Source organism: Gopherus flavomarginatus, chromosome 2 (assembly GCF_025201925.1).
Source record: "Gopherus flavomarginatus isolate rGopFla2 chromosome 2, rGopFla2.mat.asm, whole genome shotgun sequence".
Taxonomy (NCBI): Eukaryota; Metazoa; Chordata; order Testudines; family Testudinidae; genus Gopherus; species Gopherus flavomarginatus.
Window position 1 is genome coordinate 156724282 of NC_066618.1, and position 22752 is coordinate 156747033.

At 43.8% G+C, this 22752-nt stretch overlaps 1 protein-coding gene across 2 annotated transcripts in view; it reads right to left on the reverse strand.

Annotated features, from left to right (window-relative positions):
* Positions 1-4890: 4890 nt before the first annotated feature.
* Positions 4891-22752, reverse strand: part of ARHGAP25 (Rho GTPase activating protein 25) — a 44870-nt gene continuing 27008 nt past the window's right edge. Inside the window, exons 5-11 of one of the 2 annotated variants that reach the window (XM_050939987.1) lie at positions 19474-19681; positions 13370-13502; positions 11928-12001; positions 10490-10611; positions 9630-9832; positions 7717-8132; positions 4891-5987 (exon numbers count right to left, since the gene is read on the reverse strand). In XM_050939987.1, the coding sequence (XP_050795944.1) occupies positions 5777-5987; positions 7717-8132; positions 9630-9832; positions 10490-10611; positions 11928-12001; positions 13370-13502; positions 19474-19681 (1367 nt within the window). In that variant the 3' untranslated portion in view covers positions 4891-5776. Of the gene's footprint in view, positions 5988-7716; positions 8313-9629; positions 9833-10489; positions 10612-11927; positions 12002-13369; positions 13503-19473; positions 19682-22752 lie in introns of both variants that reach the window. The other variant, XM_050939986.1, reaches the window with a different exon arrangement.

A 22752-nucleotide genomic window follows, 5' to 3' on the forward strand; every position in this document is an offset into this window, starting at 1 on the left:
AGTGAGCAGCACACAACACTGAGATGGTTTTGAGTAGTTCAGTTCACATCACTTCCTTAGCATCTGTCTGCACCGGGGGAGACTGCAGCATGTCTAGATGGAGCCAAGCTAGCTTTGATCTAGTTTGCTTGAGTAACAATAGTTTGCATGGGCTAGCCACTCAAGTACAAACCCAGGGGCCCTGGTGCGCTCGTACAGCCCCTCCAGCAGCAGCTTCACTGTTATAATTACTGGAGCTAAATCAGCTCGCTCAGCTCAGGTATGTGTATAGGTTCTGCAACCACACCTCTGATTGCAGTGTAAACATGGTTATGCTAAGAACTGCTTCAGGCCCTAGGTCTGGGAGTTTTGTGCTGTGTCCCTCAGGGTGGATGTAGCCTACAGCTTATGACTTACAGTGCTGAGTGTAGGAGCTAGATTTAGGTCCTGCTCTGTTACAGACTTCCTGAGTGACCCTGGGCAAGTCACTTAGCCTCCGTGCCTCAGTTTTCCATCTGTACAATGAGGATAATAGCACTGCCCTGCCTCACAGGGGTGTTCTGAGGATACACACATTAGAGATTGTGAGGTGCTGAGATACTACAGTAATGGGGCCATATCAATACTATAGCCTGCTACGCACCTGCTGTGTAACTTACCCCTGTTGTTTAGGTCATTGCTGAAATTAGCCCATGAAAGCCTCATCTAATTACTTTCGGTTCAGGCTCTGGCCTACTGGAGGTGACTTTCAGACCAAATAATTGTGTATTCTGGGAAAACTATTGTTTCTCATAACTAAGGTTGCAACAAGAATGCCATTGTAGGGAACAATCCTCCAACCCGCAGGGGACAGAGAAAATAACTTAATAGGTCTTTTTCCATGATTAATTTCTATTGTGGGAGCAGGAGGGAGGCGGGGACATTTACCTTGGTAAGGAACCTCATTTAGCAATGTTTTTACTTTTATTATTTAAGGCCAAAGGTGTCAATAGTGCTTTAAAAATACTTAGAAAGACAAGGTCCCCTCCCCCGAAAATCTGCAGTCTTGCTCTGGTTTTATAACCTATTTTTAAGTTAGTTAGTGTTCCAGCTACTAAACCACAGTTCAAATGATATCAATCTTGCTATCTTATTCTGGGTGTGGCTGACTTTATGTACATGCTACCTTGGCTAGAGAGTGTTGACTAACCTTTCTTTAGCTGGGAAATCACAAGAAATCACAAACACAAACACTGCCACATTATTTTTCAGGGCTGTCTGCTGTTTCTGTTTTCTCACATGGAGTATCAGCTTTGTAGGCGCTAATCTCCATAGTTCTTAGAATAGAAAGAAAGTGATGGAAGGTTTTGAAACAGCTTCTCCTGTGCAGTGGGGACAAACTATCTACATAGTTCTAAGGTGAAGAATCTTGATAAATTTATGAAGGAGATTACAGGAAGGGATTGCCTGCAGTAGCAGGGGACTGGACTCAGTGACCCAAGGGGTCCCTTTCCCTCCTATATCCCCATGAAAGGCCGTCCTATCATCTATTGGCCAGATCCTCAGCGTGTACCTCCAGATAGCACCGCTGAAGTCAATGAACTTTCGCTGATTTACACCAGGGGTTCTCAACCTTTTTTTTTCTGAGTCATCTCCCAGCCCCAACATGCTATAAAAACTCCATGGCCCAGCTGTGCCACAACTGTTTTTCTGCATATAAAAGCCAGGGCTGGTATTAGGGGGTGGCAAGGAGGGCAGTTGCCTGGGGCCCTACACCACAGGGGGAACTGTGAAGCTAAGTTGTTCAGGCTTCAGCTTCAGTCCCAGTGGGACTCAGGGCCCTAGGCTGCAGTCCCGTGTAGTGGGAGTTCGGCTTTCAACTCTGGGCCCTAGCAAGTCTAACGCCAGCCATGCTTGGCAGACCTCCTGAAACCTGCTCGCATCCCTGCCAGGGGGCCCTACACCTAGGTTGAGAACCACTGATTTACACTGCTGGAGAATCTGGCCCTGTTCATCTAAGTCAAAGCACTACTGTGATGGGATCCAAGCTAAGATCCTAAATTCCCAGGCTGATGGGGTAGAGGGCATTATAAGACACAACTCATGATTATCCCCTCTGCTGGATGAGCTGACTGGCTGTGGATTGTCTTGCATCTGACTCTCCTCCCTCAGAAGGCAGGTGATTGTTATATTTGCAGTAACAGCATTCAAGACTCCAGAGGCCCCATTAGAAAAAATAATGACTGCTTTTAATTAAGAAGCTTAATTCAACTGTGCTCAATTCAAACGACACAGGCAAGAACATTCTGGCTTATCCACAGCTCCCTCTCACAAGCTACTGAGTGACAACACACTGGGCCAATAATCATTACATCATCGGAACAAGATTTTTCTGGCAATGATACAGACTAACGCTATTTCCATCATGTAGGTTTTGGGAGGGCAGTACTGAGGAGCGCTGCAGATTTTGAAAGATTCCTGGAGCATTGGCAATGGGTGAACCTGATGAAGTAGGAGGATTTTTTAAACCCAATGAACAACTTTTTTGGGAGGGTTCCCAAAAATAGTTCAACTTCCCCAAACCTTTCTGTTCCCTTTACTTGAAACTCAGATTTATCACGAGGCTGTGTCAGTTTAAAGAAATGCCAGCGTGATTTCTAGCTTAAAGAGCTTGGGCTGAGTGTTAGGGACAGAAGAACCCTACTACAGCTAGGATGGCACAAATGGGTACTTTATATACAGAGAAGACATTTGTCGTTTGCATTAGCATTGTCCCCACTCCTCATTCCCTTTCACACTGTCAGCATTCGGTTGTTTTTTCTCTGCTTTTTTTTTTCTCATAGTCTTTCCCAAGCAGAACTTAAGCCAAACTTTTGAGCCAATGAGGTCAGATGAATGCACCACCATTGACTATACAGTACATAGGGCACCCAGCTGACTGCAATGGAGCTACACCTTGTGACGCCAAACCTCATCCCTTTTCATGTCCATTAAGGCACTAGTCCAGAGATCTGCAACCTTTGGCACGTGGCCTATCAGGGAAATCCGTTGGCTGGCCGGGACGGTTTGTTTACCTGCAGCGTCCGCAGGTTTGGCCGATCGCAGTTCCCACTGGCCACGGTTCGCCATCCCAGGCCAATGGGGGCTGCGGGAAGTGGTACAGGCCAAGGGATGTGCTGGCCACCACTTCCCCCAGCTCCCATTGGCCTGGAACGGTGAACTGCAGCCAGTGGGAGCTGAGATCAGCCGAACCTGTGGATCTGCCAGTAACAAACTGGCCTGGCCCTCCAGAGGATTTCCCTGATGGGCCGTGTGCCAAAGGTTGCCGATCCCTGCACTAGTCTGAGGTGCATTTTTGTACTGTGGGTAAATTCTATGGCCCATGTTATGCAGGAGGTCAGAGTAGAGGACCACAGTGGTCCTTTCTGACCTTTTAATCTATAGGTCTATGTATGAATCATTCCCATGTCTGAATGTCCAGTGAAAGAACGGGTTTTCTTGCAGATGTATTGACTTGATTCCTAATCTGAAGCTTACAGCAGCGACAGAGCCCTATGAGCTCCTAGCCAGAGGAACTGGGCTGCCTGTGAGGGACCCACTGGTGGAAAGCAGAAAAAGAAGCAGCCAAAGCAGCAAGCAGCCGAGCTAATACCACAAGGTATTAGGGCTTAGGGCTGAATCCTTCAGTCCTTAAATTGAGTCAGCGAACGCATTGTCTGAAGAAAACAGCCCTGAAGTTCTAATTCTGATCTGAACTGCACACTGGTGTAAATCAGGAGTTGCACCAGTGTAAATGAGAGATGAACTCAGCCTTTACGCTGCATTTTCCGCACCCTAGCCTGTCTCCATGGTAAAAAATAAAGTGAAACCATATATAAGTTCAGAACTGTTAAACTACAGAGAAGTCTCTCAGGGGAAATGGTGCAGGCCCCATTGGCTGTGCTAGTTAAGGTTGTGGGTCACCCTTTGTATTAAAGTTCCAGTCATATACGTAAAAGGTTGTTATAGAGAGGAGGGTGATACATTGTTCTCCTTATCCACTGAGGACAGGACAAGAATTAATGGATTTAAATTGCAGCAAGGACAGTTTAGGTTGGACATTAGGAAAAGCTTCCTAACTGTGAAGGTAGTTACGCACTGGAACAAATTACCTAGGGGGGTTGTGGAATCTCCATCATTGGAGGTTTTTAAAAACAAGTTAGACCAATGTTTCCCAAACTTGGGATGCCGCTTGTTTAGGGAAAGCCCCTGGCGGGCCGGGCCGGTTTGTTTACCTGCCGCGTCTGCAGGTTCGGCTGATTGCGGCTCCCACTGGCCGCGGTTCGCTGCTCCAGGCCAATGGGAGCTGCTGGAAGCGGCAGCCAGTATGTCCTTGGGCCTGTGCCACTTCCAGCAGCTCCCATTGGCCTGGAGCAGCGAACCGCGGCCAGTGGGAGCCGCGATCGGCCGAACCTGCAGATGCGGCAGGTAAACAAACCGGCCCGGCCCGCCAGTGGCTTTCCCTAAACAAGCAGCGTCCCAAGTTTGGGAAACACTGGGTTAGACAAACACCTGTCAGGGATGGTCTAGATCAGGAGTAGTCAATAGGTGGACTGTGAGCCAAATCCAGACTACCAGACGTTTTTAAATGGATTCCGAAATCTCTATATTTACTTATTATTATTTTATTATTATTATTATTTTCTCTGGAATCTGGACCCTGAGTATACCTCGACCAAGAAATTTGCACCTTGACAAAAAATAAATGACTACTCCTGGTCTAGATAATACTTAGTCCTGCCTTAGTGCAAGGGACTGGACTAAGATCATATCAAGATCTCTTCCAGTCTTCAATTTCTATTATTCTGTGAGTTATAAATGGTTTGTGAAGAGTTAATAAATGACATTATAAGCAGGTTACATGTGTTATAGATGGTTATAAGCACATTATTAGCATGTTATTGGCCTATTGGAGTCCACAGCAATCTAAAATGATTGACTAACCATTTATTAAAACAGTTATGATTTATTAACCTGTTATAAACTATTTATAAATGGAATCTTAATATAAAGTGTGACAGGTAAAATATACTCTGCACTGGACTTCTGAGAAGGAGGGGTGCATAAGGTGATTTGGTTGGTTTTATCCATCTTTCTGACAGCAATACTAAAATGTAGACTTTATTCTGAAAACTGTAATTTCACTCAGCCTAGGAGCAGAGGATGGAGAAAAGGGGTTTAACCGTAGAGTGCAGTACAATGTCCAATCTAACTCAAAGCAGTCACCTATATAATGATAAGGACACAGGCTCTTCCAAGTTCCTGGGTCCAGTTTTTCAATGTTATTTTTTTTCCCCTCTGAGAAACTTAAAAACCATCAGTCCTTTCTCCCAGGATGAGTGTTATCACTCTTCAGGCCAGGGAATTGGTGTGTGACAGAGAGATTCCTTCAGGGCCACTGTGAATGGGCATCCTGTACAATCAGCACGTGGAACTCCCTGCCACATGGTATCATTCATGCCATGTATATGGATAACATGAACAGAGTAGGATTAAAAAAGCAAAAGAGAGTTTGAAAAAGATGTAAACCCTCCTACCTCAAGGCATAAACCAACCTCTCACTACTAGAGGTCAGGAAGGAACTTTCCCTAGAGGAAGATTAACCTGTAGGGCTCCTTACACGCTCCTCTGAAGCAGCTACTGCTAGCCATTCACAGCAACAGAATTCTGGACAAGAGAGACCCCTGGTTCAATCCAGTCTGGTAATTCCTATCTGAAAGGGGAGGATAATCCACCATGCAGCTGTACTCCATGTGTGTGCCCATCCAGGTCCATTCTTTTATTTTCCTTTGTCCCTGGGACCACTCATGGATTTGATGAAGTCCTGGATCTCCTGCTCCAGCACCTTGTTCCTCTTCTCAACGTCTTCCCGTGAGCGCTCCACATTCTGAAGCTTCAATTCCAGCGCCGCAAACTTCTTCTTCTCTTTCTCGATCTCTTCATTCAGTCGCACCACTTTGGCCCAGACTTCATAGTTCTCCTTCTGCAGGCTGCAATGGGAAGGACAGGGGACAGCCCTGGAAGGTCATCATGTGGCTCCTGGTAGCTTATACCACCATGTCATTCAGCAATACGATACTGGGCAGTGCTACCCTGAATGATGCACAGCCTCGTTACCCAATCCCATAACACTTTGTCACGTCCAATGAATCCACAGCAACTAAAAAGCTGTGGGGATAATTATGAACCAAATTGTGTCTATTGGCTACAGACCTGTACTGGAGGTGGGACATAGCTCCAGTGACCTAGAAGGAGCTTTGATGCACTACAGAAGGATCTACCATAGTGGTTTTTGACCTTTTCTCATTTGTGGGCCCCTTTGGAAATTTTGAGTGAAGGTGCGGACCCCTTTGGAAATCTGTTGTCTATATATAGCTGACATTTGTTCAGTCAGTTTTCAGTCTAAGTCTTTTGCTGACCCTTTAGACATAGTGGGATCTGCAGACCACAGGCTGAGAACCATTGGCCTAGCATGTGCTCCCCTTCACTGGCAGCAGCAGGGATGAATGGAGCTGTGAGTTCAGGGTGTCTATGGGTCACTAGAAAGGGATGCAGTTATGTCTGGTCCTTACAAAGGGGACAAAAAGGATGAGAGGGGCAAAGATGCATGCACCTTTCTCTGCTCTTGCAAGCTCACAAAGGGGCCTGCGGCACTGGGGCCCTATAGATGGGACCCAACTAGAGCTGGTCGGGTATTTTTCAATTAAACTTTTTTTGCTGGAAAATGCCAGTTTGGCAAAAACTGAAACTTTTCATGAGAAAAGGCAAGTTTCAACAATTTCTTGACTCAAAACATATTTGAAGCAAAGTTTAGAAGGTGTTGACACATCCCATTTTGGTCAAAATTAAAACAAAACCTTTTGAAATTATCAAAAAAACTCATTTTGATTGGCCTGATCTAAAAAAAAAAAAATCAGATTATCAGTTCATGAAAATTTTCACAGTTTTGACTTTCATCCCAATTTCGGATCTCAATTTGAGACAAGAAACATTTCCAAAAATCTCATAATTTTTTTGTGAAATGGGAAAACGGATTCTCTCCCAGCTTTAGTCCAAACCAAAATTTCAGATAAGCCACCCTTAACTCTGCAGAAATTTGGATCCAAATCCAAGTTTCATGGCTGGCCCCTATCTCTATAATGGCCAAGTCTATAGTAATTAATATTGCCTAATATTAATATGGTAATAATATGATACTAAAAAAACATTAGCAATTACAGCTATATGATAGTGCAGTAACACTAGTAATTAGCAGTATTAATTGAGCGATATGATACTGTTGTAATGTAAGTAATCACTACTTCATGATACTATAGTAATACTAGTAATTACTCATGTATAGTATCGATACTATAATAGTATATTATAGTAACCTTAGAAATTACAGAATACTATAGTAATACCAGAAATTAATCTTATATAATATTAATACTATCATATATTACAATAAAATCAGTAATTACTACTATATGATGCTATAGTAATACTAGTAATCAACCCTTTATAATATAATACTATAAGAGTGTGAGTTGAGGTTTTCATACTCACCTGAATGCAGCACTGAAAATTATTTACCTTAGAGAAGAGAGGTGGGTGAGGTCATATTTTTTATTGGACCAACTTCCAAAAATCATAATAAAAGCTATTACCCCACCCAACTTGTCATTTTACTATCCTGGGACCAACATGTCGACAACAACACTGCAAACCATCATTTACCTTTTTATTTGCTCTTCATAGTCCTTTTTCTGCATTTCCATTTCTTTTTTCAGCCCCAGGATCACCTTTCGAAGGAACTCCTGGTTCTCCTGACCAGAGCCACAGTTCTCAGCACCGATGTTTGGACCCAATAGTTCCTTTGGCACAAGGCTAGGGCTTTGGTTTTCTAACAAATCTTTCTTGGAGCTGCTGCTTGCTGTGCTGAGAGGGCTAGTGCAAGTGCTCTCCCCACTCTCTGCCTGGCAGGTAGGGACATTGTCATAGGTCGAAGTCCGGTGACGGTCGAGCAGCTTAAAAAGATCCTGAGACAATGTTCTTTTGTGTTCCTTTGGGGAAGTCGGAGAGAACTGACTTCCTGAAGATGTCCAAAAGTCATTGCTGAATATGTCATTTTTATCGCTGCTGGCTTTCTCCCCCTGAGAGGAAGCAGTTAGGAAGGATTTCCTGTTAGGAAGGGTCTGAGTTCTTTTCCTGGACTGTATTTTCCACATTTCCAACATATCTTTGGATTGGTTTACATCATTATCTTCGAGGGATGCGCCCAGCCTGACCGCAGCTCCAGAGGAAGTGGGACTGCTGGTATCTAGGTCATCTCTCTGAAAACATAGCCAAGAACATTAGAAAGTAATTTCATTTTCATTCACACACCGTACAGATGCACAGTGTGGTGACAAAAATAAAGCCACACTTTATATTCAAGTTAATTTATAACTCGTTAAGAAATGATGAGTGGACATTGTGAGGAGGGCTGGTAAAAAAAATTTCCATCAAAGGATTTTCTCTGGAAAAATGGGTTTTCCACTGAATTAAAATTTCTGTGGAAAGTATTTGCTTTCAAGGGACAATTCTGACTTATTGACAAAAAAAGAAAACTCTTTTTTTTTAGTTTTTCAGCCAAAAACCAAAACATTTTCATCTGAAAATTTAACTTTTTATTTTTGCTGAAAATGTTTGGTTTTCAGTTTTTCAGTGAAAAGTCTAAATTTTTCATCTAAAAGAAACCCATTTTCCAACCAGGTGTAGTTATAGTCATATTGCAGGGATGAGTAGTATTTGCTGTAAGCACATCAGGATGATGGGATTATAGATGGTTATTAGTAAACTCTTAACCTGTTTGATCCTATAACAAACCGTAGCAACAGATTAACCCTTTATTAAAATGTCCATTAATCATTTACTTACCATTTATTAACTAGTTATCATTTGTACCTTAATATACAGAGTAATCAAAATATCACATGTGGAAAAAATATCCTCACTTACGTTATTAACATGAAATAATTTCGTGTTTCATGAAATAATCCTGGTAGGACACCTGAGTTGCTTGAACCTTTTTAAGTTGTCAAAAATTCATATTTTGATGACAAAGAAAACCAGAAAAAAAATCAAGAATAACTCTTCCCCCACCCCCCTTTTTTAAAACACACAGCTCTATACTGGTAAAATATTTTGAATTTTTGAAACGTATAGAATATTTGTCATCAAAATGGGAAAAATGCAAAAAAATTCTTGATTTTTTTCTTTCCTCTCTCCTTTTTTTTGACCAGCACTAAGTAAATTTTTCCCACCCATAGAGGCAGTATTGCCTAGTGGAGAGAACACTGGACTGTGCCTCAGAAACCTGGATCTTTTCATGGCTCTGCCACTGTCCTACTGGGTGACCATTGGCAAATCACTTCACCTCTCTGTGCCCCAATTTCCACACCCATGCAATGGGGATAATAATACTGACCTCCTCTACAAAGCATTTTCAGATCCCATGGTTGAAGAAGTGGGTTTTTTACCCACGAAAGCTTATGCCCAAATAAATCTGTTAGTCTTTAAAGTGCTACCGGACTCCTCGTTGCTTTCATGGTTTAAATATGCTCTAAAAGAGCTGGGAATTATTATTATCTCACAGGATCGAGTCTTACCATTTGGCCATGGGTTACAGCGTTTGCCTTGGACACTGGTGGATCTTCTGCAGCATCCCAGCCCACAGAACTGCGTGGCACTTGGATCTTCTTGGAATCATTCCTTTGGGCAGGTGGAGAAGGGGGCTCATCTTTTGACACAGGGAAGAGCTTGGCATGGTCGCTTATCATCACAGTCATCACTCTCTGGATTTGGGGGGTGCCTGCAATAGAAAAGAGACACATTTTACAGCACCCAGGGAGAACTCATTCATACCATTATTTTAAATCAGTGACTTAACCCTAAATCCTTTCCTCCCTAGCATTCACTGCACATTATTAAAAAGAGAGTGGAATTTGGGTTTTGTGTGAAATTCTTCCCTGTAGAAAGAGTGAGACTTAAGCTTCACTTTCAGTGGTCACCATTTCTTAGCTCTATGGTGTGAGTAAATCTTACACATCCAAAGCATTTCTCTATTAGTTCTGGTGCATTTCTCCCCAAGGCCACAAAGTTCAGTGGAGAGGTTGAAATGTCTGGATCATCTTGAATGACTATTTTCCAGAATTCCCTGTGTGGTTGCAAAGGTACGAAAGAATTCCACACCTTTCTGAGGCCCAGAACATTGCTTATCCACCCTTGTATGGATGGAATGCACAATACAAGGGCTAGGTGTTATTATCGTAGGGCCATTTGTTGCCTGATTGACCTGCCGTTGTGCTGAGATACCAGGCAGAATGTTTTCTATCCAGGCAAGATGGTGTTTTGGCTTCTATACTGCGTCTGATTTAGGAAGTTCATTGTTTTAATCCTTTGCATACAGTGATCTCTTGAATACTGCAAGGGCTGCCTAAGTTAATGGTGTTACAGGATTCCATTTTACCTCTCATAATAACTGAAGGGTCCTCTATCTTTGGCCTGATGAGATTCACTCCAATCACTGTTGCCAGGTTATCCACACTCATCTTGTTGACGCTGGAGTTCAGCTGTATTTCATGTAGGAACCTGCCGGAATCCAAGGGGAAAAATTCCACGTCGGAAAACAAACAGTCTGAAGATAAATCTGCTTAAGGTGTTATAAAATCCTAATGATCCACCCAGCACTTGCTCCAGGCCCCCAGGGACAGAAACATAGATACATGCCCCTTGTTATTTCAGAGCACACTGAGGCTTTGTCTTTCAGGCATCTCTACAGAAGCCAAATCTGTCAAGTGGTAAAAGAGCTGTGTCCCCCAAAATACAAAAAAGAAACAAAGACTGGTTTGATCCTTAATGATGTTGCCAAAAAAAATGAGACAGCAAGCAGGCTGGGGTGGGGCGAAACTCAGCAGTTTCACTATGCAAGAGTTCAGATAAATATTGTCCTTGATTCTGATTCTTGTGGATTCAATGTGCTACACATGGGAGTGTACATACAAGGCCAAATTGAGCTCACCGCAGTCAGTGAATTCATAGGTTTTAAAGTGAGAAGGGGGCATTTTGATCACCTGTTCTGCGGATCATCTATTCTGACTTCCTTTATAACAGTGGCCAGAGAATTTCACCCACAAATTACTGCATCCAGCATAAAGTTATGTCTCCGTTCACCAGGGCTAGATTTAACTCATATAGTTTCCCTCTCAGTTTTGGGCCAAGCAAAATTTGTGACAACCCCTGAATTTTTAACAGGTTTCTCATTAAAACTAATTGAAACCATGTGTCAGGTAGTTTTTTATGAGAATCCATAAACTGGCTCAATGCTTATTCAAAGCACAAAAAGGTTTGTGAATTTCTGCTCAAGCCAGAAAATCCAGACCCAGGTAAGAAACCACCCAAAGTTTGGGAGTATCCAGATCTGAGATTTTGGTTCAGGCCTTTTCAATGTTTTGATTCAAATTCATGTTCAGATTTCAGACTCTCCCAGTGTCCTGGGGCATGTGGATCCAGGAGGTTGGTGAGAGCCCATCTTTTTGCACCTGAGCTGAATTTCAAGTCTGTAAAAGAAAAAAAGAAAAGAAAAAAGAAAAGAAAAGAAAAAACCCAAAGCAGGTGAGTTTTACATCGTTTGGGATTTACTGGTAGACAATTTTGTTCAAATCTCTTCAGCTCATCTGTTCAGTTACAGAGAAATTCAACCTTGTGCAGGGGGCTCACAAAAGAGGTTAGTCACCTGAAGTTTTAAAGGGCACCTGAGTGGAGCCTAAGGCAGTCTAGTGTTTGCTCTCTGCACAAGTGTCAGTTTCACCTTTAGAGACTAAAGCCAAGATCCACAGATCTGGGTCTAACTTCTCACGCACCATGATGAAAGTTGGGCTGTCTGTACATTATGAAAGAGTACATACCTGCAGATATAACTGAGAAGGTTGTAATTGACTCGGGGAAGCAGAGACAGCTGCTTCACTAGCTCCTGATGACCCTAAACACAATTTTAAAATTGCTTTATAAAGGCTCATAAACATCTGAATTCCAAACCATCTGTGAATTTTCCCAGTCTCTCCAATGACATCCAGGTGTGGTATCTCCTCTCAGTGCTTGCTCGCCTTTGGAACTGAATCCACATACATTATCATAGTCCCCCGTTAGTGTGATGGACAATACTGATTAGTCTGATCCAGAATGGCAATTCCTGTGTTTCTATCTGAGTGACTGGAATGTTAAAAGAAACCCACGGGTTCTCAGCTTCTACATATATAGAACTCCCCTCAGACCCCCACAGGTAGCGACACACAATGGCTGGTTGGTTGGATATGAGAAAGCAAGGTTGAAGTCATCTGTTGGACATGTCACCCACAGTCCTTCTGCTCTGTTCCTGGAATAAGCTTCTTGCTGTGGGGCCAGCTGCTAAGAAAATTCTGACCCCAGTGACTCACTCATATTTCCCCAAACCATTGTTCCCATCAGTTCTTTGCTTCTCTCAGCTCCTTCATTTGCCCCATCTCCTTTCTTGCTCACCCCATCAGCTCTCCTGCCGACCATCCTCTAGACTCAGAGTGATATGAGGCATGCAGGATGTTGCATTTCCTTTCTCTGATAATTGTTTACACTTTTCATTTACTGCATGGACTCAGCTAAAACAGGAAATATGAGAGACGGGGCAGCTTTCAGGATTCACACACCCTGACAGCTAAACCTTAAGATAGGTAAACCCATGCTGCCAGATTGGGGACCTAAGTTTACTTATTTTAACGGCAGTTCAGACAGGAAGACATTCTGGATTTAAAACCCAGTTAGTCACATACAACTCCCTCTAGCGTGCAACTGAGCATACCCACAGACACTCTTCTGCTGGAAGTGACAACAACAGGGTGGGGCCTGCAGGGTGGCTGAGTCAAGGGGTGAAGGGGAGAAAGCAAATCGTCTCTTTCCCTAGGACACCAATACTGGCCAGGATGTTAGTGTATCTTCTCAGCTACTTTTTTGAGACTGTAAAGCACCGAATTTGTCCCCCGTGTAACTCCATGGCAGTCAATGAACCCCAAACTTGGTAGAATTACACCAGAGGGATAATTATTAATTATATTTACTACAGTAATGCTCTAAGGGCCAACCAAAAATATGGCCCCATTATGCTAGGTGCTGCACAGAGTAGCAGACAGTCCCTGCCCCAAATTGCGTCCCTTCTTTTCTATCTAGTTCCATACCCATCCCTTTAGCTAATCTATCTAGCACGTCCAACTCCATTGTATTTAAGCACTGAATTGTAGATGCTTTTGATTCATAAAACACTTCCATTTCCAACAAGTGTTTTTTAAGGGGGGTGGAATAAATGCATGGTCATTGGTACCTTCATTTCATCAGCATTCAGAAGCATTCCACACAGGAGGAAGTCCTCATACTGCAACCACGGTACAACCGGCTCGGGGAGTTCCCTCAGGTAGAGTTTGAACAAAGAGGCCACTGTATGTACATCTGTATCGCTGTAGAACAAATGGTGAGATTGGAATAAAAGGATCCACTCAAGTGAGATTCAGACGCTGTTGGCTAGGGAACCATATATCTATTTTGCTCATCTTGGTTGTGTGAATTGAGCGTTCAGGAAAGGTGCCTATTTTGAGCAACAATAGCCTCCCCCTCAGGAGAGGAGAGAGGCCACAAAGGAACAGAGGACAACTAAAGAGTGGGGACAAATCAAAATTGTAGGAGCAGGCCACCAGTGGGGGACACCAGGCAGAGAACCCCAGGCAGCACCCATTGCTTTGAGACTGGACTAAAGGAGACAGTGGAAGAAAAGTGAATGCTTGGCAGATCTTTCTCCTCTACCATAGTGTTGGTGGTTTCCCAGCAGTCATAATCAGGGTAATGTTTTCCTAGCCTACATTTGAATCATGAGTGTTTTTATGCATTTACTTAACAGGCAAATATTATCTAGCACTCACATATTTGGCAGGCCTTTTCCATTCAGAGTTGGCAAAGCTTGTGTGGGTTTTTAAGGTTAACAGCAATTACTGAACATGTTCTGCTAGGACAGATGTTTGCAGCTTTGTGTACCATATAGTTTATATTCTGTCAAAAAGAACACTGTCAAGATAGGTTTCTGTTCTGACCTACCTTGAAGTTGTTAAACTGTTATAATCTGCTAGCAAGAATCTACCAGGTCATTTATTTTTTAGGTTGTTGCGTTTTTTCTATAAAGCCTACTGCTCACTCACTGAGAAATGCTGTAAAAGCCACCATTTTTGTAGACCCTACCAAAACAAAATGTCATGAGCTTCATCTGCCTGCTCGGCATCAACACTTTGCTAATAAGCACCATGCCACAGTGCTGTGCTGGCAAAGATGACCACACAAAATAGAGAGAGAGAGAGGGAGACTTGGAAAGGAGACTGAAGTTATCGAATTGTTGCTGTCGTTGTTATATCAAAAGAGCCAGTGACTGGTCTTCCCCAATCCGTCCCAGGGATTAAAGTAAGAGGAGACAGAGGGGAGCACAGCTCTGCTAAAAACAGAGGAAAGCGGTGTATGAAGAATCTAGTCCTTTTGCTTTGATCAGTGATCTAGGTGGCCTTACTGTGACATCTACTCACCTCCAAGCCCTGAGATTTTGACAACGCACCTTTGCAGAGTCTAGATCGAAGCTGAGAAATGGTAACACCTGTTTTCTCTTGAGTCCTGACCCACATACAGGCCAAGGGATTTCTTTCCTATTGCTGCAGACAGCACAGTCCTATAAACATGGCACTGGATATGCATGTGTGCTATTGCACCCAGGCTGACAATACGCTGTATACTGAGCTTTCTGGATCTTCTTTTCAAATCTACTAGTGATGAAGGTCATCCTTCTCAGATAACATCTAGACCAGGGGTGTAAAGTAGGTTCCATTCCTGGCGCTGCCACGACTTACTGTGGGTGTGTCTACTCAGCAAGCAGCAGCCTCCAGCCACGCATCTCAGAGCCTGGGACACCACACTTGGGCTTTCACTATGGTGTTAAAAATAACTGAGTACATGATCAGGCTCTTAAGCCCAGAGAGCAGGGTGGGCGGCTTCAAGCCTTCGGAGCCTGAGCACCAGCTCAAGCCACAAAGTCTACTATGGCTGGTTTTGAGTTAGCCCCGCGAGCCAGAGTCTGTTGACCTGGACCCTGAGACATGCTTAACTGCTCTGTATCTTGCCTCTGTACCTACCTAATGCCTGATCCTGTCAACACTTAAGCCTTGTCTCCACTAAAAAGGGATTGCTGGTATAGCTGTACCAGCAAATCCTCCGAGTGCAAACACAGCTTATGCCAGCTAAAGTGTGCTTTTGAGCTTATACCAATTCCCCAAAGAAAATAAGCAAAAGTGCTTTTTTGCTGGTGTAACTGTGGCTGCACTAGGGCTATTGCTGGCATAACTCTGTTGGTCAGGGTTGTGATATTTTTTAACTAGCATGGCCCTCTGCTTTACTGTGAATCAGTGAATGGCTCACAGGCTAAAAGTTAAGCATGTATGTAAGTATTTGCAGGACTGGGGCTCTTCTGAGGACTGCTGTGAGTTGGTCTAGACACAGATTTTGTACTATAGAACTAGAAGAGTATGTTGTTGCTTTTTTTAATCATTAATGTTATACTGGTGAAATCCCTAGGGTGGATTCAGTTATACTAGTACAAAGGTGCCTTCTGCCAGTATTGCTAATTCCTTGCCTATACAGGAGTAGTTATCCTGGTATAAGCACCTTTATACAGATATAACTTAGTCCATACTATGCAGGTTGTACCATTCTAATTACACCGGTATAGCTAAAGCAGTATGACTTTTGTGTGTAGGCAAGCCCAAGACCTGTGTCACTCAAGTCAATGGGCATTTTCCCATTGGTTCAGTGAGAGCCAAATCACTCCCCATGTTTGTAAAGAGCTTAAAGATTCTCAATTTAAGTGCAAAGTATTATTACCATCCAGTGATTCCTAGGAACTCACACACTATTGGTCCCAAATCCTGTGATACAAAACCAACATTACAGGGCACTGAGAAAACAACAGCTAATCCAAGTTTTTCTTCTGTGTCCCATTGCAAAGCAAAAAGGCTTTACCTGTCTGTGAACCCAGCACAGGTTGTAACAAGAGGATTTGCCGTGGACGTGCCAGGTTGTGATTCAGAGTCACAGAAAGCCAGAGCTGTTCAGCTCCAACAAGCTTCAAACAGGTTTCAAACACAATGGACACAGCAACTTTCAGAGATCAGCTTGGCACAGGGATTATTCTAAGTGTAAGGGCTGTGGGTCACCTAACTGCCTTTATGTGAACTTTCCTTTCTATATAAGGAACAATAACAAAAAGGAAGGGAGGTCTTGTGGTTAAAGTGTTGAGCTAAGATGTTAAAAACAGTGGTTCACTTCCCAGTACTGCACCTGGGGGAAATTAATCAAAACTTTCCATGGTCTCTAATTTGGGGGCACTGCTCTCTTTTCGGGTGCTCAGTTTAAGATACCTCATGCTAGATTTTCAGAAGGCCCAAGCCCTTGCAATGCTGTTTGATGTCATCAGGAGCAGCCCCTTCAAAATCAGGTTCAGGGGGTCTCAAAGCTGAGCTTCCCCAAAATCAGCAGTCAGTTTTGAAAGGATTGGCCTAAACCTTGCTCCTAGTGGGAACGTTGCCACGATGTGAGCAGGACTCAAAGGAGGTGCCGATGCTGCAGAGGTCAGGTAAATAACCCCAGGTCTGGCCAGTGCCAGTAGAGAAAAGGGCACTGGCATGACTGTGGGGGAGACAGGTTCATCTATGCCCTGCACCTCCTTATTTCCAGTATTGTGAGTGGGCTGGGAGCTGACCAAGACCAGAATCCCTGAGCCAGGCTGATCTTCCAGTGCCCTACACGTCATAGGAGTGCTTACACCTGTGGCACATGTTCTGCGTCAACAGCATTTTGCACTGCCATAGGTAACTGCACCAGGCTCAGGGCCTGGAGAATCAGGCCCTTATTTATATGGCACCGAGCACCCTGATCCTTCATCAAAAGCAATCACAAAGGGTTTAACCCCATCTCCAAGCAGGTGAGCAGGGTTAGAGATAACGAGACAGGACAGCTCACTAAGGGGAAGGGATTCAATTAGGAATTAATGAGTCAAATCAGGAAACTTTATAAAGAGAAGCCCAGAAACCTTACTCCCCTCTTTTCTTTTTGCAAGGCCTGTATTATAGAGTGCAGAGAGGGAAGGTAGCAGTTTATGCTATTACAAAAACTTCTACAATAGCACATACATGGAGGGAGGGGAGCTGAGGTATAGAATGAAGCCCTTTATTGGTGATTGCATTGGTTAGCAGAATGTCCTGAATCTGAACTTTGTGTTAGCCTTGTGTTAGGAAACACAGCATGGTTTGGAGGCTAGGGAGGAGGGATATAGAGTGGTATGAAAAGGATTTACCCCATTTTGGAAAAAAAATAAATCCTAGGGCTGGAGGGGACCTCAAGAGGTGATTTAGTCCAGTCCCCCATGCTGAGGCAGGACCAAATGTTACACCTTGTCATTCATTATTATTATCTGGATTGCTGTAGTGTAATGTCTCAGAGCCTTTGTTATGGACCAGGACCATGTTGTCCTAGGTACTGTACCCACACAAAATGAAAGGACAGTCTGTGCCTCCAGGAGCTGACAGTCTAAATATAGGACAAGAGACAACAGATGGGGGAGTACAAGGAAACAGTGAGACAATATAGGTCAGCATGGCAGGCAATGGTCCCTGCACATCAACAGCCTAGCTGTTAAGTTTTTTTTTTATAGGCATCCAGGGCAAAGGAGAGTTTTAAGAAGGGATTTGAAGGCAGATAATGAAGTAGTTAAATGGATGTGTACAGGGAGTAACTCCCAGGCATGTGAGGCAGCATCGGAGAAAGCACCATGGTGCTTGTTAGAAAATTTAACAAGTTGCCAATGGATGCTAACATCCTGAGCAGATCAGAGGCAAGGGTCGACAGGTCAACCATGAACAAAAGATGCTACGAAGGGAAAGGGCTGACTCTGAAGGGCTTTGAAAGTGAGGACCAGCAGCCTTTGTTCAATGCAATAGAAAAGGGAAAACCAGAGTGAGATATACTTGAAAGTAGGAAAGAATCGGTGGGAAAAGCAACCGGGGGGGGGGGGAGGGGAGGAATAGGATCCTTAAAGATTTAGAATGAATGAAATAAGACCCACCCAAAATCATAGAATATCAGGGTTGGAAGAGACCTCAGGAAGTTATCTAGTCCAACCCCTTGCTCAAAGCAGGACCAACACCAATCTTCTCCACTGAGCCTAATGACAATCCCCAGTTCACTTCCACCTCACCCAAGCATATCCCTTTAATGGCTGACTGCAAAGGCAGGTGAGAGAAAATGCCATTAATGCTGAAGAAGTTGATAGCATATCATATTCAACTCCCAGCACTGGCAGCTTCCCTGTATCCCTCACTTTAGGGCTTTGTTTCCTATCTGTGTCTTGGCAGGTGGGAGAATGAATTATTAAAATGGCTCCTCCTCATTACAACATTCTGTTCCTCAGCTCTGCATTTACTCAATTTGATTAATCCCAGATTAATCTCAATTTGAAAAATTACAATCATAGAGATTAAAGCCAGAAGGGACCATCCTATCTAGTCTGACCTCCTGCACATCAGAGGCCACTATACACCATCCAGCCCCTGCCACAAAAAGCTCAACAACCAAAATTTGATCAAGTATTACATGATAGTCTCCTTTTGAAAGCAAAGTGTGATTGCTGATAAGTAACACCTCCTTGGAATCCTTCGCTAACCTGCCCTTCCACATTTAAAAGGAGAGGTCAGCCATGCCTGAATGTTCCTATCATCTTCAGCCTATTTGGGGACATTTGTGGAGTGAGTTTGTGGGTCTCAGTCAAACCCCTCATTAGTGGCCGTTTGTCCGCATCACCCAAGTCGCCCATTACAGTCAGTGGTAACTGGTGGTTTCAGCAGATGGGCCAAGGCCTGAATGGGTCATGAGGACTAAACTACACCCTAGAGATGGTTCCTCCAGGCAGGATTGGGGCACTTTGTCAAGGCAGAGTTCGTGGGAAAGATCTGCACTGTGGCTATTTGCTGACCATGTTCTGTAGGTAAAGAAGGGACCTGGATTTTGGTCAGTCCAGTGCCTTTCTCCACAGGGCCCCCAGTAACTTCCTGTGATTCTTTTCCTAAACAATGAGCATTGTTGTCTGCCCAGTGTGCCCAGTTGGCCCCCAAACCCTGCTCTCAAAGCCCAGGCTTTGACTTTCAGTTGACCCCCATCTTTTTTTGAACCCTCTTTTCTATTTGGGGGAATGATCTTTCATGCACAATGGGCAGGGTCTTGTCTGCTTCTCCACAGAGATCAACCAGGCCAGTGACTTCCACAAGCCTGCAGTTAACAAAAGCAGTAGATAGACAACCTGAACCCCGAAGGGCTTAGCTGGATAGAATCAGGAAATATAAACATTACCGGTCAAAAGATGGCCTTTCCCCAGCGTCAAATGCGTCCCTCAGCTGTTTCACCAGGTTGTCCTGGCCAGGCAGTCGGAAGATGCCCTCCTCATTCATGCCATGCTCACGTATGAACTCTGCACACGTCTCCATCAAGAGGGGGACCAGGTGCTGCCCAAATTTCTGTTCATACGCCACAGTCTCAGCCAAGCGCTGGCCAAATACCACTAGATAGAAGAAAGGTATTGTTAATAAAGGATAGAGCTAGGCCCAGAGGCAGCGGTGGGATTTATCCCTTGTCCCTTGTAATACTGTCATTGTATGGAGCTTCTTTCAACGCTGAACAGAGGTTTGCTTGCTAGATGAAAATAAAGGGCCAGATCCTCAGCTCAAACACCACTGACTTTCATGAGCTATGCTGATTTACATCAGCTGAGAATCTGGCCCACTATGTCATCAAAACTTAGAAACTGCCAGACCAGACCAGACTAGAACTATGGTCCATCTAGCCTAGAATCAGAGGCTACTGCAAGAGGCTTCAGGTGATACACCAAAGGGTGCAATGGAGATGTCGTCTTGATGCTTATGCTCTGTCTGCCTGCTTGTTGCAAGCTTCCACTGAAACTCCCTTAAAGGAAATCCCTGCCCTCAGATAAGCAGAAAAATTCAGCTCTGGACTTCCCCAAAGTTCAGGGTTTGAGACCATGGTTTCAAATCATTTATTCATGTTTCAGTGGTTCTCAAACTTTTTTGTACTGGTGACCCCTTTCACATAGCAAGTCTCTGAGTGCAACCTCCTCCTTATAAATTAAAACACTTTTTTATCTATGTAACACCATTATAAATGCTGGAGGCAAAGCAGTGTTTGGGATGGAGCCTGAAAGCTCATGACCGCCCCCCATGTAATAACCTTGTGACTCCCTCAGGGGTCCCGCCCCCCAGTTTGAGAATCCCTGGTTTAGAAGATCCCTCAGCACTGCACAGCAATCAGCTGGTAATGTTAATATGCCATGGGATATGGAGATTGGGGTACCCCAGGCAGAAGTTTACTTTATCTTTGTCTTAAAATATCCAGTGGAAAACAATTTGTTACAAACATTCCTCCTGAGTGTTTGATGGCAGATACATCAGGAGAAAATCTAAGGGAAATCACTGAAGATTTTCTTCCACTGAATTAAATTAACCTGTGTTAAACCCTTTCCTGCAAAGAGTGTTAATACTTTACATCTTCAAAGTGCCAAACAAATGTTAAGGAATCCTTCCCCACAACACCCTTGGATTAAGTAGTATTGTCAATGCTTTATAAATGAGGAGCCTGAAATACAGCCAAGATGGAGATATAAGGAAAATGCTGGGAGGAGACTAAGTAAATATGAAAAATGTCAATAGGGCAGCAAAAATGCAGAGGGCTGAGGATATGTCACTTCATTAGCCGTGCCACTGACAAACACGCAGAGTGAAGGTACCTGTGAATTAAGAGCCAAATTATATGGGTTACTTTGGGGATCTGTCTCTTCAATCCCCCTGCCACTGTCACACATCATGGAGATGCCTATGAGTTAACTCCAGGTGAAGTCAACGGCTCAGCAGTTCTAAAAACTGGGCCCTTCTATGTTGAGCAAGCTGCTAACATCAAGTCAAACGTCAGACCCAGGCTAGAACTCAGGGATTCTTGGTTTCCAGTCCCCTGCTGGACCTCATTGACTCTTTTATTCGGAGACAAGAGATCACTAGTAAAACAGAGGTCTTAAAACTAAGATGGCAAAAGAAAAACAGCCTTGTAATGCAGCTCCAGCTGAGTTTGGGCTGGGAGACTTTCCCTAGCCTAATCCCTAATGTGTCCTCTGCCAGTCAGCTATATTTTTAAAAAGGGGCCAGTACCTTTCCTCCGGAGCAAAGGCTTTTTCCTCCTGAACTCCCAGCAGAAAACCATCCCTAAGGCTGGAATGCAGCAGCCCTCGTCCCAGCTCTTCATCCTCAAGGCTTTAGGCATGATGACAGCAGAGATGCCCCAGATGCAAGTGGCTCCAGAATACTAATGGCAAAGGGTCCCACGGCCTCCTATTATATTTTTCCCCATAATGTGTTCACCTCCTGTTCCGAAGGCTGATATAATCCCTGAGTATCTCTTGCAGATCAGCATTATGCTCATAAATACTCCCGTCTGGAACCACAAGACTTGTCAGCACCTGCCTTGTGGTGTTTTTTTTTTTCATTGACACAAGACTCCCTTTTGCTTTTAAATAATGAACATAAACCTGTCATTGTACTCAGTAAAAGTATAAATGGCTCCTTTTTTTTAGTAACTCATTATCTGCTATCACTCTGGAGGATCATAAAAATCAACCCTCTACCAACATGGCTCTATACATCAGTCATTCCATCTGACACACTGTTAGCAGGTCAGCCAGCTCAAAGATGCTCCTTGGGTGTCAGGCTGGTAAAGGGGCTCAGAGGAATTTTGAAAGGTTTCATTTCACTCGGCACAACCTCTCCGCTTTTTAACGTGGAGCAAATTAACAAACAGCTGCCTTATCTACATGAGTCACTGGGGGCATTTTTCAAGGGCAATGCAACCCAAGCCTAAGGCCCGCAGATGTACAAAATAGTCTATGTCCTATTCTCAAGCCTGCTGTTTGGGAATACATTAACCTCCAAGTTAATTTATACCATGGTATGGGTCAACATCACTGAAAAGAGGCTTGGATCCTCATTTACAGTGAGGCCTCTTTACACTCGCTTTAAGGCTGCTTTACCCTGCCAGCGCAATTCCTTAGTGTAAATGAGCATCAGGCCTGGAGTCTTTATTTGCGATCATGTGGCTTTGGGAGGCTGATCTTGGAAATCCCTTGCTCAAATGACCCTAGTTTTGAGCCACTGATGGTACTGCAACTTTCCAAATGATCAGAGGGGGGTTTAGAGCACTTAGAAAAACTGGCTTTTAAACATTAACCTGAACTATAGCAGAGTGACCAGCTTGGCTAGAATAAAGATGCTCTAATCAATGCCAACCACTAACATCAGGTCTTCATCTGGGTATAGTTATTATTTGAATCACAGTAGCACTGAAAGGCCCCAACTGAGTTCAGGGCTCTGTTGTGCTAGGAGCTGTATAGTCACATAGTGAAAGGCAGTCCCTGCCCAAAGAGCTAAGGGCTTAAATAGATAAGATGGACAAAAAGAGGAATGAGGAAACAGAGGAGGAGAGAATTGTCCAGGTCAGTCAGAAACACAACCCATGTTTAATCCAGTTCTCGGTCCATTGGACCGTGGCCCATGCTGTGTGTGTGTGAGTGTG